The sequence below is a fragment of the Scardinius erythrophthalmus genome, assembly GCF_964197995.2.
Source record: "Scardinius erythrophthalmus genome assembly, chromosome: 7".
Taxonomy (NCBI): Eukaryota; Metazoa; Chordata; class Actinopteri; order Cypriniformes; family Leuciscidae; genus Scardinius; species Scardinius erythrophthalmus.
Genome location: NC_138227.1, coordinates 42,155,134 through 42,171,944, shown reverse-complemented (window position 1 = coordinate 42,171,944; position 16,811 = coordinate 42,155,134). Strand labels below are relative to the sequence as shown.

General features: G+C 42.7%; 1 protein-coding gene across 3 annotated transcripts in view; it reads left to right on the top strand.

Annotated features, from left to right (window-relative positions):
- The first annotated feature begins 1,034 nt into the window (after positions 1 to 1,034).
- fggy (FGGY carbohydrate kinase domain containing) overlaps positions 1,035 to 16,811 on the top strand; it is a 19,513-nt gene continuing 3,736 nt past the window's right edge. The window contains exons 1-11 of one of the 3 annotated variants that reach the window (XM_081369907.1): positions 1,035 to 1,203; positions 4,106 to 4,297; positions 4,392 to 4,503; positions 4,569 to 4,720; positions 4,805 to 4,893; positions 8,346 to 8,461; positions 8,542 to 8,670; positions 9,674 to 9,777; positions 9,858 to 9,965; positions 16,425 to 16,486; positions 16,556 to 16,706. In XM_081369907.1, the coding sequence (XP_081226033.1) occupies positions 4,118 to 4,297; positions 4,392 to 4,503; positions 4,569 to 4,720; positions 4,805 to 4,893; positions 8,346 to 8,461; positions 8,542 to 8,670; positions 9,674 to 9,777; positions 9,858 to 9,965; positions 16,425 to 16,486; positions 16,556 to 16,706 (1,203 nt within the window). In that variant the 5' untranslated portion in view covers positions 1,035 to 1,203; positions 4,106 to 4,117. Of the gene's footprint in view, positions 1,204 to 4,105; positions 4,298 to 4,391; positions 4,504 to 4,562; positions 4,721 to 4,804; positions 4,894 to 8,345; positions 8,462 to 8,541; positions 8,671 to 9,673; positions 9,778 to 9,857; positions 9,966 to 16,424; positions 16,487 to 16,555; positions 16,707 to 16,811 lie in introns of all 3 variants that reach the window. The other 2 variants (XM_081369906.1, XR_014030413.1) reach the window with 2 other exon arrangements.

Sequence of the window (16,811 nt, the reverse complement as noted above, 5' to 3'; positions counted from 1 at the left end):
AAAACAACTTGTGTTTACTTGAAAATGTGTATGGAGTACATAGTGTACTTTCCATTCAACCTAACAAATGGGAAGTTCACTGAATATTCATGCATAATAATGTACTGTATACTATGGTACAGTAATTTGTACATATCTGTCATATATTCATACTCAAGTTTATTGTTAGCAAGTGTTTAATAGATACTTTGTGACTCTGTTTGAGGCCACACTTTGGTAAATTAGTACAATGTGGTTTTGCATTTTTTAATGTATTCAGTAGCTATGTATCAGATTGTATTGTAAGACTTAGTAGGTTATTCATTTTTGTTTTCTTAAATATTGACAAATACTGAATAAAAAGTTTATATGTGGTATAAACTGTTCTAACATGATTGTGGGGGGAATTCAATACAGTATCAAATCCATTCAGCAAAATTAAGTGCTATTAACGCTACAGTTTACTACTGGCTCATTTGTGTTTAGATATTCAGCAGTCAATGGAATACTCTTATTATATTTTTGTAAGTAAATTATATAAGGAGTTACAAGTACTTGTGTCCATGTTTTAGAGAGCACTGTGCCTACAGAACTTGTCCTGCAGGATCCCATGTAAGATGAAAATTATGCAGATTTATCAGAAACGAACTAGATATGTAAGCTATGACAACAAAACAGGCACTGCTTCTATAGTCTGTATGATAGCTAGCTAAGTTAGTGAAGGTATAGGTAATAATGTTGGAAATCCTTAAGTTTGTGATTAGTTTATTTATTTAATCAATCAATAAATCAGTCTACATTTTGAATCATGCAGGCCTCTTATGATTTCTGTAGGATGTCATCAATCCTACGGGACAGTGTGTGGACAAACCTACAGGACTCCTGCAGCAATATCCTGTTCTGTAGGATTTTCATTCTGTCTTGCAGGATTCCTGCATGATCCCTGCACAGTCCTTCAGGATTCCTATAGGATTTTTTTGTAAGCGTTTTATTCTAACTACCCCATAATGATCCCGGCACGAATGCGATTGCGGTCGTACTTTTTGGTCGCGCTCGAGCGCCGTAAGCGAAAATCCAAAGTACATTGTGAATGTTTTTCTCTTCAGTCGCTGAAACTGACTGAAGTCCTGCAGAAGTGAGCGAGAGTAAAGGCGTTTATTCCTCCAGTCCTGCAGAAGTGAGCGAGAGTAAACGCGTTTGCTCCTCCAGACGCGCGCGGAGCAGGTAAGAGTAAAGAGTTAATGTAAGAGTTTCACTGTGAGAGACTTTCAGTCATTCTACCGATGTAAACAAACACAGCAGCTTCGAACGGATATGAAGATATTTCTGTTTTACATCTGCATGAAGGAAATAGCACACTGTATTCAGTTTTATCTTATTAATGAGAGTGAGATTAACTATGACAGTAATGAGGGGAGTTCACCCAAATATTAACCCGTGTGTGTGTGTGTGTGTGTGTGTGTGTCTGTCAGTCTGTGTGTGTCTCTCTCTCTCTCTCTCTCTCTCTCTCTCTCTCTCTCTCTCTCTCTCTCTCTCTCTCTCTCTCTGTGTGTGTGTTTATACCTCATACTTCTAAGAAACAGTGATTACAGGATATAACAGGAAATGACATGGTCCAAATGTACATCATTGTAATGTTCAATCATTGTTTAATAAACACTTGTGGCACCTTTTTCCAAGTCTTCATTGTCATTTTTTTTATATCGCAATATCGCACTGTGGACTTTACACCGAGGTACGTTATTATCGTATCGTGAGATTTTAATATCGTTTACAATTCATAACTTTTACCAGTAATTGCTTGGAATAGAATTTAAAAAATATTTTGCTACGAATATTTTTTCTATTAATTTAAAAGTGTTAATAAATAAATTGTAATTTAGACATGCATTTTCTGTAAAGCTGCTTTGAAACGATATGTATTGTGAAAAATGCTATACAAATAAATGTGAATTTAATTAAATATAGGCTATAGCACACACACAAAGCTTGCTGCAAAGCACTGGCAAAAGTAGCCTAATGATTATGAATGTGTCAGGAAAAAATAGCAAGGAGACAATTTAATTGTTTATTAATAAACTAGTGTTTTCTGAGTCTGTGTTGGCTGCAAAGATGGAGATTCTGACTCGTCATTCCTGCAGTGTAGTGCACGTGCCTATAGAAAGAAATTCACCTTTTATTTGGATTACATAATCAAACTATTTGTTTCGAATTGGTTTGTTTAAAAGTAGACATATTTTAAGCTTCTATAGGCCTATTTCTCGTGTCTGTGAGGCAAGTAGCCTATACGTTGAGTTTCGGATCATTTGTGAAGACGGATCAACATGTAGTACCCCAGAGTTCAGTCTGGAAGATGGGGCGGGGCAACCCACCCCCAATTTAATTGGTTTATTATACAGCAATCTTATTGGCCAAGACGTTTCAAGCCTGAGCATAAGCATTCCTTTATGTACCTGTTAATAAAATATGAGGGCCAGGGTCTATATTGGTTCTGTATAGCGGCCTATGTTATAGTTTCCTGTTTTCTAATAGGCTAAGTGTCAGCCGGTTAACATGTAGGCATACTAATATCTGTGACTGTGACATCAGGTATTAAAAATCTATTTATTTATTTATATCCTCCCTTGCATTGTGTGTTCATGTTATAATCTGCGTGTACGGGACAAAAATAGTTTCAAATATTAACACTCGCATATAGCTGTAGCCTAACTATTAAAAAAAAAAATCACTGCTGTAAATCTGTGCAATATATCAGTAGCCTACTTCAAAAATGACTTAAAATACCCAGCAGAGAAGTGATATGAATATCTATTACTTAAATACACTCCTGAGCACATAAATAATAATATTTGCTATAGATCAACATAATGATATCTGTTTTAGTATAATTATTTTTTTTTTCACTTTTCAGCACTGCAGCGTTTTTAATTCCAATTGTACGCAAAAAATAGATACAGAAAGCCAGGGCTTGTATTATTTGGTAGCCTATTATTGTCTTATCCCACGCGTGGTTTTGCTTTAAAATAAAGTCAAACACACTTTCGTAACTGTGTCTTACTGAGATACAGTGAATTATCATCATTTGTATTTGTGTAAAATCCCGAGTTTGTTTTTATTTGTTTGAATTCCCGTTGGATGCTGCGTGAGCCCTTCCGGTTGGGCGGTCGAATCACTCTCAGCCCCGATTTATCTGTCCGGGCCCTGTCCGTCATCTCGTTTGTCCGCTGGCAGGGGCTCGCCGTCCGATACCGTGAGCTGCTGGCTCCTGTCGGAGGAAGCACAGGGTCTCCCAGTCATCTGGTTTTAATCATGCTGCTCCTCCTTCATCGATCGGTGGGGCACACCTTTCCGATGCCGTGATCTGCTCCCATTGGAGGCTGCATGGGCCCTTCCAGTTAAACATCTAGACTTTTTCTCGAATCGCCAGCCCGGCAAACTTCGACGCTCGTTTTTGGGGGGGTCTTTTAGTCTGGCGGCTGTCCTTCTGCTCATTTGCTTTTTTGGGGGAGTACTCTGGGTTCTGGACAAACTCCGACCTCGGAGCCCTCCCCTCGGACAGCACGCCAAATACACATATCCTTTACTCTATCTAATTATATGCAAGTGTGAACTTGTGAAATGCCCGAAATCATAGGCAAATTTGTTCACGCTGTGTGATTTCTCTCGAAATTATCAAGATCTGAGAGAATCACTGATGAGTCGCTGATGCCCGTGAGAACTCTGTGAGGAGTTATAGACCAGAATATCAGTATTTCAATAGATATATTTACAATTATATCAAACAGAAACAAAGCACAAACATTTGCTTGACCAGCCGCAACAGCAGCACATTGCAAAATTATTTATTTACCCCCAACTCTCTTAGCAATTTGGATCGCAAATCTTCTTGCAGGCTATCATTTATCACGCGTGATCTTGCGTTATTTCCTTAATACTTCTCACATGTGTTTGGTTGTGAAATGTAGTCTGCAGACCAGACAATGACACAATGACAAACATAAATGTGTACTGGAGCGTTTGCAAATCTGTTATCCAAATCCAATATAATATTACAGTATCAGCTGAGGGTGCTCTAGCTTGTGTTTGAGGGTGCTCAGCACACGTGTGTGTGTGTGTGTTTCTGCAGGTGTCCAGTGAGATGAGCAGGTATTATGTGGCGGTGGACGTGGGCACTGCCAGTGTGCGAGCGGCTCTGGTCACTCCGGACGGTCAAGTCAAGCACACAGCAGAGGAGCCCATTGTCATCTGGGAGCCGCGAGCGGAGCATTATGAGCAGTCGTCAGCTGATATCTGGAGCAAGTGCTGCCAGACCGTGAAGGTGAGGCGACCATCTGTCCGGCATGTGCATCATCATTGTCTAGGACTCTGTTGGTGTTGTGTTGGTCAAACGCACTGTTTGCGTGTGTTTTCAGAGAGTGACTCAGGACATTGACGTGACGTGTGTTCGAGGGCTCGGGTTTGATGCCACCTGCTCACTGGTGGCTCTGGATCGGCACTTCCAGCCCGTGGCTGTCAATCACACAGGTGAGGCGCGTTCATCACCCGTCCGGAGAGCGTGAGCCGGCTCTCTGACCCACTGTTAGTTGCAGGCGTCCGGGAGAGGAACGTGGTGATGTGGATGGACCACCGGGCCGCAGAACAAGCCGCTCGGATCACAGACACCAAACACAGAGTGCTTCAGGGGGTCGGCGGGGTGATGTCGCCCGAAATGCAGCCGCCCAAACTACTGTGGCTCAAAGAGGTGAGGAGCGCTGGGATCCTGAGGAAGAGCGAGAGGACTATAAACACTTGTGTTTCAGACGCTTGTTTCTTCTTCTGCTGTTAGAATCTGCAGGAAACCTGTTGGAAAGAAGCGGCACATTTTTTTGACCTTCCAGACTTTCTGTCCTGGAAAGCTACAGGGTCCTTATGCAGGTGAGATGCAAGATCCGCACAACTGTTACATAGACGACATTCATTCGGTGATAAAACACCTTTAGGGCTGTAGATCTACAAAACCGCTGATGCAGCTCAATATATGTAGTTAACTATAGTATAATATATATGAAATGACTTCTTTAAATCAGATCTATCACTTCAGCCACTTTAGCCAGGTCAAAACTTTAAAGCAGATTTTTATAAAATATTTTAATATGTTCCTTAAGGTTCACTTAGCTTTTTTGCACAAAGAACACAAACAAATATACAGTTGTGTCCAAATATTTTATATGATTAAAATATGAGAGAAGAACAAAACACTAAACTTGTTTAAGGTATTTAACAGTCTGTGATCGATTGCTCGTGTCTGCCTTGCTGCTGAGTGGTTTGCGTCTGAAAGCTCTGTATAGCTTTGTTTTGAATCTCTATTTACTATCATTCCTTGTTGATAAATATAACTTACTCATCACCTATAACTAAACCATTATCGCTAGCACAACACGATAGCATTTCGCTAGCCTGTTAACCTGCCATCCGTGCTTGCCGTCTTTTCCACTCGCGCGATCAAACGACTGTGGTGAGGAGGATCAGTTAACAAAAACGGTGAGTCATGTCTTCTCCTGTTATTGTGCTACATGTACAGTATAGACTTCTCTGTCGGCGAAGAAAACTTCACGTCATAAATGCAGGGAATTAGTCAGGCTGACTAATTTCAGAACTAGAGACACGCATCCAAACTTTAATCGAGGATAGTAAGAGTGCAAGGGCTTTAGATACTGCCTTGGATGCGACTAGCTTAGTGAACTCTGTACATTGTTCGGTTCCGGCTGTAGTAGAGCCCGTGCAGCAGGGCAACTTGGTGACGATGAGGCGCTGTAGTCGCAGGACAAAACACCGCTCTTCTGTTCCGATAACAACATCAAATAGATTCTCCCCACACACTGAGCAAATTACACACCCACTGAGAATCCTGTTGAAAGTGACCAAGGCCAGATACATCCCATCACATAGAGCCTCTTTCACCTAGCTATCATCATATAGAGACTGTGTCTGTTCCCCGAATTAGTAAATACGAAAAAACTCTCAAATCCATTTAATGGTAAAAATTTAATTGATGTTCAACAAATAAAAAACATATATAGTACAGATGAACAAATGATCAAATCAAATTTATTTATATAGCACAAATCATACATCAAAGCAATTCAATGTGCTTTACAAAGGAAAAAACGAAAAAAAAAAAAAAAAACGAAAAAGACTTCGGACTTCGGAGAAAAAAAGAGACTGCAACCGGCCCGTGCGAAAACAAGGACAAATATCGGAAGGGCATTAAATGTAGTCACACAATGCTGATGTTGTTTACATTAACAATTTAAGAACAAAGTATAATTTGCACGGTTTGACGTGATATGATAAGCGATCGTTAGATTTAATCAGCACAATTTATTGCAATGCTTTTTTCCCCTTAGTTCGTCAGAACAAAAGTGGATGTTACTTACTTGTTCAGACGACATTTCCGGTGAAAATTCATGTTGGTCGTACTTCCAAAAAGTAGAATCTGTGATTGCGAATGACAGTATCCACACCACTGGCGCGGTGATTGACAGCCGCACATTCTCCTCAAAACATTGGATTCATCCGCGCTGTGCCATGCCAAGGCACAACGCACGTAAAGTTGATAATTCCGTGTATAACTGCAATTGCAGATTTGGGACAGAGATGGCGACAAAGAGGAAAAACTGCGGACTGCAGCTTTAACAAATAATCTTAAAAACTCATTCTGGGATCTGTGGTCCCATCCCCCCAACAAGGGCAAGAAGGCTCTTGGTTACCATGACTACGATCAGATAAGTTGGTTTTATTGCTGTTAAAAATGTAGTCACGTGGAAAAAGCAGAGGCCATAGAAAAGACCCACAGCCCTTAAAACAGACATTTTCTGCATCAATTTATGGACGAAGTGATTTATAAATGAACACCCTAGGACACTGTGTGAATGATTTACTGTCTTGTGTACTATTATGTCTTTGATACTACAGTATGTATTTTATGATACAACCAACGGTCAATGTAACCCCATCGGTATTGTGTCTCCTATCTAATTAATCCTCATGTAATGACTCACACTTTAGTGTACGTCACCTTCTCTTAGAATGCAGTGTGTGTTTGTTATATCTATCTGAGTATGAATGGACACAAACGGCCAGGCCTACTGTATGTCTAACCACACTTGAGATAGAGTCATAAATCTTCCCAACAGAGGAATCTCACGCTTGGAAATTCCCCCTTTCTTATTGGTTGAGCCAACCCTGAAAGGTGGGACCTTTCTCAGGCTTTAAATGGTCTCTACACACAACCGCAGACCACGTGTAACCACACCAGCCCAGGCCCTCCACATCCAGCATCTTCACCTCCAAGGTCGTCTGAGACCAGCCACCCGGACAGATGCTGCAACAATTGGTTTGCATAACCAAATAATTTCTGCACAAACTGTCAGAAACCGTCTCAGGGAAGCTCATCTGCATGCTCGTCGTCCTCATCGGGGTCTCGACCTGACTGCAGTTCGTCGTCGTTACCGAAATGCTCACATTCGATTGCGTCTGGCACTTTGAAAAGGTGTTCTCTTCACGGATGAATCCCGGTTTTCACTGTACAGGGCAGATGACAGACAGCGTGTATGGCGTCGTGTGGGTGAGCGGTTTGCTGATGTCAGCGTTGTGGATCGAGTGGCCCATGGTGGCGGTGGGGTTATGGTATGGGCAGGCGTATGTTATGGACAACGAACACAGGTGCATTTTATTGATGGTATTTTGAATGCACAGAGATACCGTGATGAGGTCCTGAGGCCCATTGTTGTGCCATTCATCCACGACCATCACCTCATGTTGCAGCATGATAACGCACGGCCCCACATGGCAACACCCTAGCGATTTGCGAGGAAATTTTCCTTGGCCGGACATCAATGTATATGCAGAAAAAAATATATTATTTCAACCCTCCATCTGAAATGATCTGTTTTTAAGGTGCGGCTCCTTTAAGGCTTGTTAGTAAACGCCCACTGTTGTGATTGACTAACTTTGACTAACATTGCATTGACTATTTTTGACTAACATTGCATGCAACTAATGATGCGTTCGGAGTCATGTCGGATATAAAAATCATATTTATTAGCTGAATGCACATAAACGCCACCACAAAGTCATTAATACGAGAGGGAAAATTAACTTTTGGGATAAATTTAATAAAAACATGAAAATGCAAAAAATTGCTGTCAGATCAAATACAGTCTTCATCTGTCAGCAAAACTCTTCATTACACTGTGCCTCGTTTACAAAAACAATCTGCAGTCAAATGCTCCAAACAAACATATGTTTGATATCTTGACCCCTTTAAAACGAGACATAAAGAGAGTTATGTTATCCACACAGCATGTCTTGCTCTCCTGATGCAGGTCTCTCTGTACCCTGGTCTGTAAGTGGACGTATTCCCCTTCCGAAGGCTGGGACGACACCTTCTGGAGCGCCATCGGCCTGGAGGACCTGATGGAGAACAGCTACTGTAAAATCGGTGGGAGAGAGTAAAGCTCAGGTGTCTGTGTGTGTTCAGCCGGTTGTGTTGACTGATAGTGTGTGTGTGTGTGTGCGCAGGTGAGCAGACGTGTTGTCCTGGGACTCCTGTAGGACGAGGACTGACCGCAGAGGCGGCTGCAGATCTGGGCCTGAGACCGGGAACGGCTGTGGCTGCTTCACTCATAGACGCACACGCAGGAGGGTTAGGTACAATACGCCACGCCAGCTGAGTGCTAATGCAGCGCTCACTCATCCACGGCTCTTTGAAATGAAGAGAAAACTGTCATAATGAGCGTGTTTACACTGCGTTAAATACGGTGTCACTCCACTTCTGTTTGAGTGTTTGACCTTCGACAACCCGCTTCACTCCTAAATAGATCAGGTCTATATATATACAGTATAATATCTGCATAATGTGAGCGTAACTAGTTGATGTGCGTCTTGTTCACAGATGTTGATGCTGTCAACTGAACCTCAGAGAAACAGGGCTGTAACAAGAATAAGCAGGAACACTTTAATTTCCTCATATAATATCCACTGCAGCATCAGCTCTTTTCTCTCAGTGTCTGAAATGCTTAGATCAAGGATTCAGTCTCTCTAAACCCCGCCTCTCTGAAAGCTGCTCTGCTCTGATTGGTCAGATGGCCCAGTCTGCAGTGATTGGTCAGAAACCAAACCCTCATTATCATATCTGAATCTCGGCTCTTGATACACAGTGATGCGAACAGTAACGATGGAGTGGGTTTTACCGTATCTGGAAGTGAGACTGGAATTATTGACGACTCATTTCGGTTCAGAATCACTTTCTTTTTGGAGACAAAAACTCCATTTATCGGAAAAAGCATAATAGGGGCTTTTTAAACGCAGTTGACACAGGAGGAGCATTGCAGTGTGTGTGTGTGCACCTAATGGCCCTGATGTTTAGTTGGCCTCTTCTTGGTTTCATCACAGTGTTCCTGTAATAACTGTTCTGACCTGCTCAATCTAAGCCTTCAAACTAGTGGAAAGAAAAGAAGTGTTTATTTGATTACACTATCTATTAGAGTCTGTAGATTTCAATCTATAAAGGCGGTGAGTTCGAGTCAGAAATCTCCACTTCAGCAGCTTCACACATGCCAAAATTTTATATATCATTAATTTATCATTCACCACATTTATGCAATATTATATTAACAGTAATATTTTCTGTAATTTCATTGTCTTGCTGTAGGGGTCATCGGGGCCGATGTGAGTGGACACCAGCTGCCCTGTGAAGAGCAACCGGTCACGGCCCGTATGGCTGTCATATGTGGGACGTCCTCATGTCACATGGCTGTGAGCTTCAGTTCCTGTATGTGTGTGTGTGTGTTCAGAGAGTGTGACTGTTGATGTCAGCGTGTGTCTGTATCTCTCAGGTGAGCACACAGCCACTGTTCATCCCCGGGGTCTGGGGCCCGTATCTGTCCGCCATGCTGCCGGATCTGTGGCTTAATGAGGGAGGTCAGAGCGCCACGGGACGACTGGTAAGTCAATCACATCTATCGTTAATATGGAAGGAAATCCCAGAATGGACTGGACAAAATACATATAGATTTAACTCAATACTGAAACCATAGTTGCAAAACAAACCAGTCTAAGAGACCATTCACACAGAACGCATTTTTGTGCTTAAAAATGCAAGATGCAGCGCAGTGGAATGGAAAAACGCACTCTGTGTGAACTGGCCCCTACCTCAACATTTATTATATCACATCTCAAACCAAGAAAAACAAATATATGTGAACAAAATGCAAGCTTTCTTTTCAGCCAAAGGGCCGAGCAATTGGATGTAAATGAGCTCACGCCGGCTCAGATCCCGCGTGCTTCATTTTCTCCACATAGAGAGATCTCACCGGTGCTGTTTACCCACACAGACCAGCGCCCCTCGTGTGAACTGAGCAACCTTGTCTTCTTCGGCGGAAGATTTTCACAATGACACGTTGTCATTGGTGGTTTCTGACGCACCGGATTGGTCGGGCTCAGTGGATGACCCTGCAGCTAAACCTGACTGAAATTTAGGACGCAGACAGAACTGCCTTCCTCGATTCACCAGTCTCCACCACCGGTCTCTTTGGCCCCGCGATAGATGGCTTCGCCGAGCACTTCACAGCGGCGCAGGAGGCGTCGTAGGCCTTGCGACACTTACTGCCCAAGCGCTCCAGCTCTGCAGCACCGAGTCGCCAAAAGTCAACAGCAACTCAGCAGCCAGCCAAGCCGGTACCTGCGACCGCTCAGCCACAGCCAGTGTCTAAGCATCGACAGCACCCTCACCAGGCTTAGCGCTTTCCTTCTAAGGAACTTTCCAAAGGATGCTAGGCCTGATGGCCTCCACATCAGCAGTGCTACCACTGCAGCACTGGCTGAAACCCCAGGTCCCAGCTCACGCCTGGCGATCAGGTCGCCTTCACGTCAAGGTGAACCACGGCTGCATCAGAGCCCTGGCCCCTTGGAAGGATCCCAGCTGTTACTGGGCTGGAGTAAGCATGGAGTTGGTTTCAAGGAGAAAGGTTGTCAGCACAGACACGGGTTGGGGAGCTCTGTGCGAGGGCAGACCGATTTCCGGCTCCTGGTCGAGTCCGGACAAGCGGCTGCATATAAACTGCCTGGGAATGCTAGCTGTTTTTCTGGTCCTCAAAACCTTCCTACCAGACCTAAATGGACATCGCGTCTTAGTCCCGTCGGACAACATGGCGGTAGTATCCTACATAAACCAACAGGGTGGACTCAGGTTGAAGCCTCTGTACAGGCTAGCCAGACGTCTCCTCTTTTGGGCACAACCTGAGCTGCACCGCTGAGAGCGATGCACGTGCCGGCAGATTATCTCGAGACAGCATGTCTGCTCCCTGATTCAATGTGTCCCTGGGAGAATGGGCCCTCCACCCCCAGGGTCAAACAATTTGGAGTGTCTTTGGCAGGGCAGAGGTCGACCTCTTCACCTTCAAAGACAACTCTCACTGCCCAATATTCTTTGGCCCATGAATGGCCCAACCTTCCTCTTTATGCTTTTCCCCAGTCGCGCTCCTCCCTCAAGTCATCAACAGGATCAGAGAGAGCTACACACTCCTTCTGGTGGCTCTGGCGAACCCAGTCTTGGTTCCCAGAGATGATTCAGCTGCTAGCAGCAGCACCATGGCCAATACCCTGAGGAAAGACCTCCTTTCCTAGGCGAACAGGATGATCTGGCACCCCCAGCTCGAGCTGTGGGCCCTCCATAAGAATGTCCTAAACACTATATATGAGTCCAGAGCCCCATCCACGAGACGGCTCCACATATTTAAGTTGTCTGTCTTCTCCAAATGGTGCTCAGCACGGAGCCAAGACCCTACTTCATGTGAAGTACCGCTGGTATTTTCCTTCCTACAAGAGCTGCTGAATGTGGGTCGTACCCCCTCCACGCTCAGTCTATGTGGCGGCCACAGCAGCGTTCCATGCTCCTGTGGCCGGCCAGTCACTGGGTAGAAGCAATTTGATTGTTCGCTTCCTGAAGTTGGCAAGGAGGCTCAACCTGCCTCGCCCCCTCACAACACATTCCTGAGACCTATCAGTCCTGTTACAGTCCTCAGGGCCCTCAAGGGGCCCCCGTTTTAGGTGCTACAGTCGGCCAAATTAAGGGCACTTTCAGGGCTCGAGACTAACGGCGTCCTATATAGAAACATAGAAAATGTGTTTAGGACGAACAGAAATATTCTCCAGGACGCCTACAGGACGAAAGACATTTTTGTATGCGTGTTCATTTATTACTAGCCTATTAGGGTAACTTACTTAGAAAATGCCGACCAAGCGCTGACTACAACGGAGCGCGTCTTCTCATGCTGTTACTATAGTAACTATCACTGGCCGACTACTCACCCGGAGACTTGTTTTGCGGTACATCTATCACATATGGCTTATTTTCACAGACGAAAACGAGACGATAACTAAATAAAAACTAGTTTTGAATGACAAAAACTATGACGAAAATCTATTGACATTTTCGTCAACGAATAAAAAATAGACAAAAATGTTAGATAGTGACGATTTGGGAAGCGATCCAGTCAGAACTGATGTCCTGCGTTTGTGGTAGATGCGCACATTTGTACATTTGTACTGTAACGTGCTGATCTACCCAGCGGCACACGGGTTGACATGCGCTGCATGTCTCATAAAACGTTAAAAAATGTAAACGTCTGTGAGAATGAGTAGAGCAGACATATAGATCTGAATAAGAGTGACGGCGCAAAAAAAAGAGCTCTATCCGGTACGGTTTTCTGTGCGCACACACCCGACCCGAAGCGTGCAGTCATGCACATAGACACCTATACAGCGCGCGAGTACTGAATTGAGCTCTCTTTCGTGTCTGAATGGACAAATACGCACAACATTATGTCGAAATGTCCGTTTTGGAGAGTATTCACGTAAACTATGTTGGTTATGTCTTAAACAGAGTGCATCGGATGTGCATCAGTGCAATTGGATCCGCATGTGATTGGACATGATCCGATGTCTTAAAGTGACAGTGGGTAATAAACCTAATGCGGTCTGTGTCCTTAATATTGATCAAGCAACAAAAGAAAAAGAGAAAAGCATTCACTGCTCGCTAATAGCTTTAATAAGGATTCATTATATTTAATTCATACAAATAAATATGTCTGCTGCTTGAAAGAATAAAGAATGATGATATTTTTGAGATATGTAGTCACCAGTATTTATTTGTTATTGTTTAATCCAACCAACTCAAAAACGTTTTGAGCTGAATGTATTTTTCTCTTAATTTTCGTATATGTAAAAAAAAAAGGATTTGTTCTGCATGAATACAAAAAAGCATTTAACTCCTGTTATTTTTTTATTAAATCTGTTTTTTACCTGTTTACAGAGTATACTTTGAATGGAGCTAAATAAATATAATAATATATATCATAAACATTTTAATGGTGTTTTTATTATGTGACTAACAACTATAGATGGTAATAACAAATTACAGAGACAACATGTTTATTTTGGGACGGTTGACATTCACTTTAGGACGGTTCAAATAGATTTTCAGGACGGTTCCAGGATGGAGGTGAAAAAAGTTAGTCTGGAGCCCTGCACTTTCACTCAAGATCGCACTTGCTAGCCTTAGTATCGGTCAAGCAAGTGGGCGACTTACAATCGCTCTTCGTCAGCGCTTTATGCCTTGAGTTTGGGCCTAACGACTCTAAGGTCGTCCTTAGCCAAGGCACGGCTATGTGCCAAAAGTGCTCTCAACCCGGTTCAGAGCAAAAGTTATTTCGCTCTCTGCACTTCCCCCTTCGGAAGACGAGCGACAACTTCACTTAGTCCCTGTTTAGACAGTCGGAGCAGCTTTTTGTTTGCTTCGGTGGCAAAGATTGTCCCGCGATGGACAATGCCTCCAATGCCTCATCGGTGTCAGAGCACACCACCAGAGGCATGGCCTCTTCCTGGGCGTGGTCCAGTGGGACCTGTGTGTCTATCTGTGCGGCGGCAACTTGGAGGTACCTGAGCTGCATGCACAAAACCTCTCCGTTTAGTGGCTATTGACCTCTGAAAGAGCTCGACCCACCATTACCTCACTGCTGGCTCTGACTACTGTCCGAGCCCCTTTTGATCGGGCGCTATATTGCCCTCTTAGCCCTAATGCCGTCTGGGCCCTAGTCCAAGCATCCCAGGCTAGAGCTGTAGAACATGTCGTTCTGCATTAACATAGCACGGCGTGATTGGACTAAGAAATAAAGCAACAATTCAGTCAAACATACAAAGTCAGCGCTCTAGTCTAACAATGTTTAAGTCAGCAGGACTCATCAGTGGCATCTGGTCCCTGTAAAAAATAAATAAATAACTGTGAACATACTGATATCAAGAGAAACTATAGTTTATAGGGCTGCATGATTTTGGGAATAAATTTGAGATTTTTCTGGTTAAAATTGCTATTTAAAAATTACAATATATAGGCTATATATAATGAACACCAGGTTTGTTGTGCCTTGTAGGCATATACTTGTATGCCTGCATACAATAACAACAATAGCCTATAGCAGACGGCCTATAAATGGTTAAAAAGGAACACTTCAGTACACTACACTAGAGAAAAAAATTTTTCCATTCGTTATGACATTATGAAATGAGATTGGAGTAAAAACATGAAGCCTAATGTTTGGCACGTTTTGTGTTTCAAACTCACAGCGCGAGTGACTCAAACTCTTTACTGAAGCGATCGAGCCGCTCCAGACTATGAAACATTGTTACCACATTATACATATCTACGTTTGAGCAGATATCCACAAACACCGTATTTAACAGTAAACACGGTTCTAAACATTATAATATTCACCATATTAGAGTAAACACTCAGTCTAGCCTAGGCTACTTTTATATCATGCTGTGTTTTATTATCGAACATAAAATTTCCTCGTGTCGTACATGTATATAAATTTCGCATTGAAAGGTTGCCTGCCTGTCTATAGTTCATATTTCATCATGTTTCCATCGATTTCATACATTTTAGTCTAGCAACAGTTCAACTACAATGTGAAGTTTATGTAACAAAAACACTAACTAATATAATTCAGAATACTTTTCTTACCTTAAAATCTTTCTTGTCTTCAAATCGCGTTCTTCTGAGGTAAATCCAATGTAAGCTCACAGCGTGTCTTACAAACTCGATGAAAAGCAGAGGAATGATGAAGTTTGGTACTTTGTTTTTGAGGTAATGAGGGCGTCGCATTCCTTCACGTGGACGATTTGCATGTCAATCTCTTTTGCTTGTGTGGGTATATAAAGATATATGGCTCATAAATGTGTGACAAGTATTCGCTGAGTTTTGTTTCAGTTTATAGACGTGCTCAAGAAAAAAAGTTCACCGAGACGGAGAGGCAGAAAGCACACCCTGTTTATTTTCTTGAATTTGCAAAAGCACAATGTTTTGATTTGATTTGTAAGTGGACACATACAAAAGTAGACACGTTTGCCGATCCCAGAGGGTTAATTGGTTAGTTTAGTTGATTGTTTGATTAGTTGGTTGGTTGTTTTCTTTGTTTGGTTGATTGTTTTCTTGGTTGTTTGTTTGTTTGTTTTTTTGGTTGGTGGATTGGTCGGTTTTTTACTTGGTTGATTGGTTGATTGGTTGATTGATTGATTGTTTTTATTGGTTAGTTTAGTTGATTGGTTGATTAGTTGGTTGGTTGTTTTCTTGGTTTGGTTGATTGTTTTCTTGGTTGTTTGTTTGGTTGGTTGGTGGATTGGTCGGTTTTTCCACCGGACAAAATTGCGATTGTTAACTCATGATTTCTGTTCTGTCTGTGTGCACCAATCTTGCACTTCTATCTACTCCTCAACCAGACCACCTAGAGACTTCGGGTTTTCGGCATTATGTTAAGGAAGGTCTAATCTCGGGAACACACAAAAAAAATCCAGGAAAAGATTTACTATCTCTTAGTGTTGTGATCCCATGACGTGAGAAAATTGCGCTAAAACACTCACTGAGTTTTTATTACTTGTTTGCTTGGTTTTATTGGTTGTTTGATTGATTGTTTTTAATGGTTAGTTTAGTTGATTGGTTGATTAGTTGGTTGGTTGTTTTCTTGGTTGTTTGGTTGATTAGTTGGTTGGTTGTTTTCTTGGTTGTTTGCTTGGTTCGTTTGGTTATTTTTTATTTCTGGTTGGTTGTTTCCTTGGTAGTTTGATTGATTGGTTGTTGTTTTTTTGGTCGTTAGGTTGGTTGTTTGGTTGATATTTTAAATTGGTTGTTTGGTTGATTGGTCTGATTGGTTGGTGGTTGTTTTTTCTTGTTGTTTGGTTTATTGGTTGGTTGGTTGGTAGTTTGGTTGCTTGGTTCCAGACAGTCATCACTGTAGTACAGGACATTGTGACAAACGTTACAATAAACACGTTATACGTTATATATACAGATGATTTACGTGGAAATATATGAATATCTTAATTAGAGCGATGTCATGTGCTTTCAGGTGGACCATGTGGTGAACGGACACGCCGCCTACAGGCAGCTGAAAGAGCAGGCGGAGAAGAGGTGAGCGTCAGTCGCTCTGATGCGTCTCTCTGATCTCACTCGGTCTGATCGCTGGGCTTTTCTCTGCAGTGGGAAACACGTTTACTCCTGCCTGAACCTCCATCTGGAGCACATGTCTGGAGACGCAGCACAGCTGGAGCAGCTGACGGCCGGCCTGCACATCTGGCCTGATTTCCACGGCAACCGCTCTCCTCTGGCCGACCAGACGTCACGGGGCTCGGTGAGGAACGCTGTGCTTGTTACAGTGCTGATGAAAATATATAATATAATATTATATAAAAACATAAGATTTAAATTTATAGTTTATACTTTACATTTTAGTATT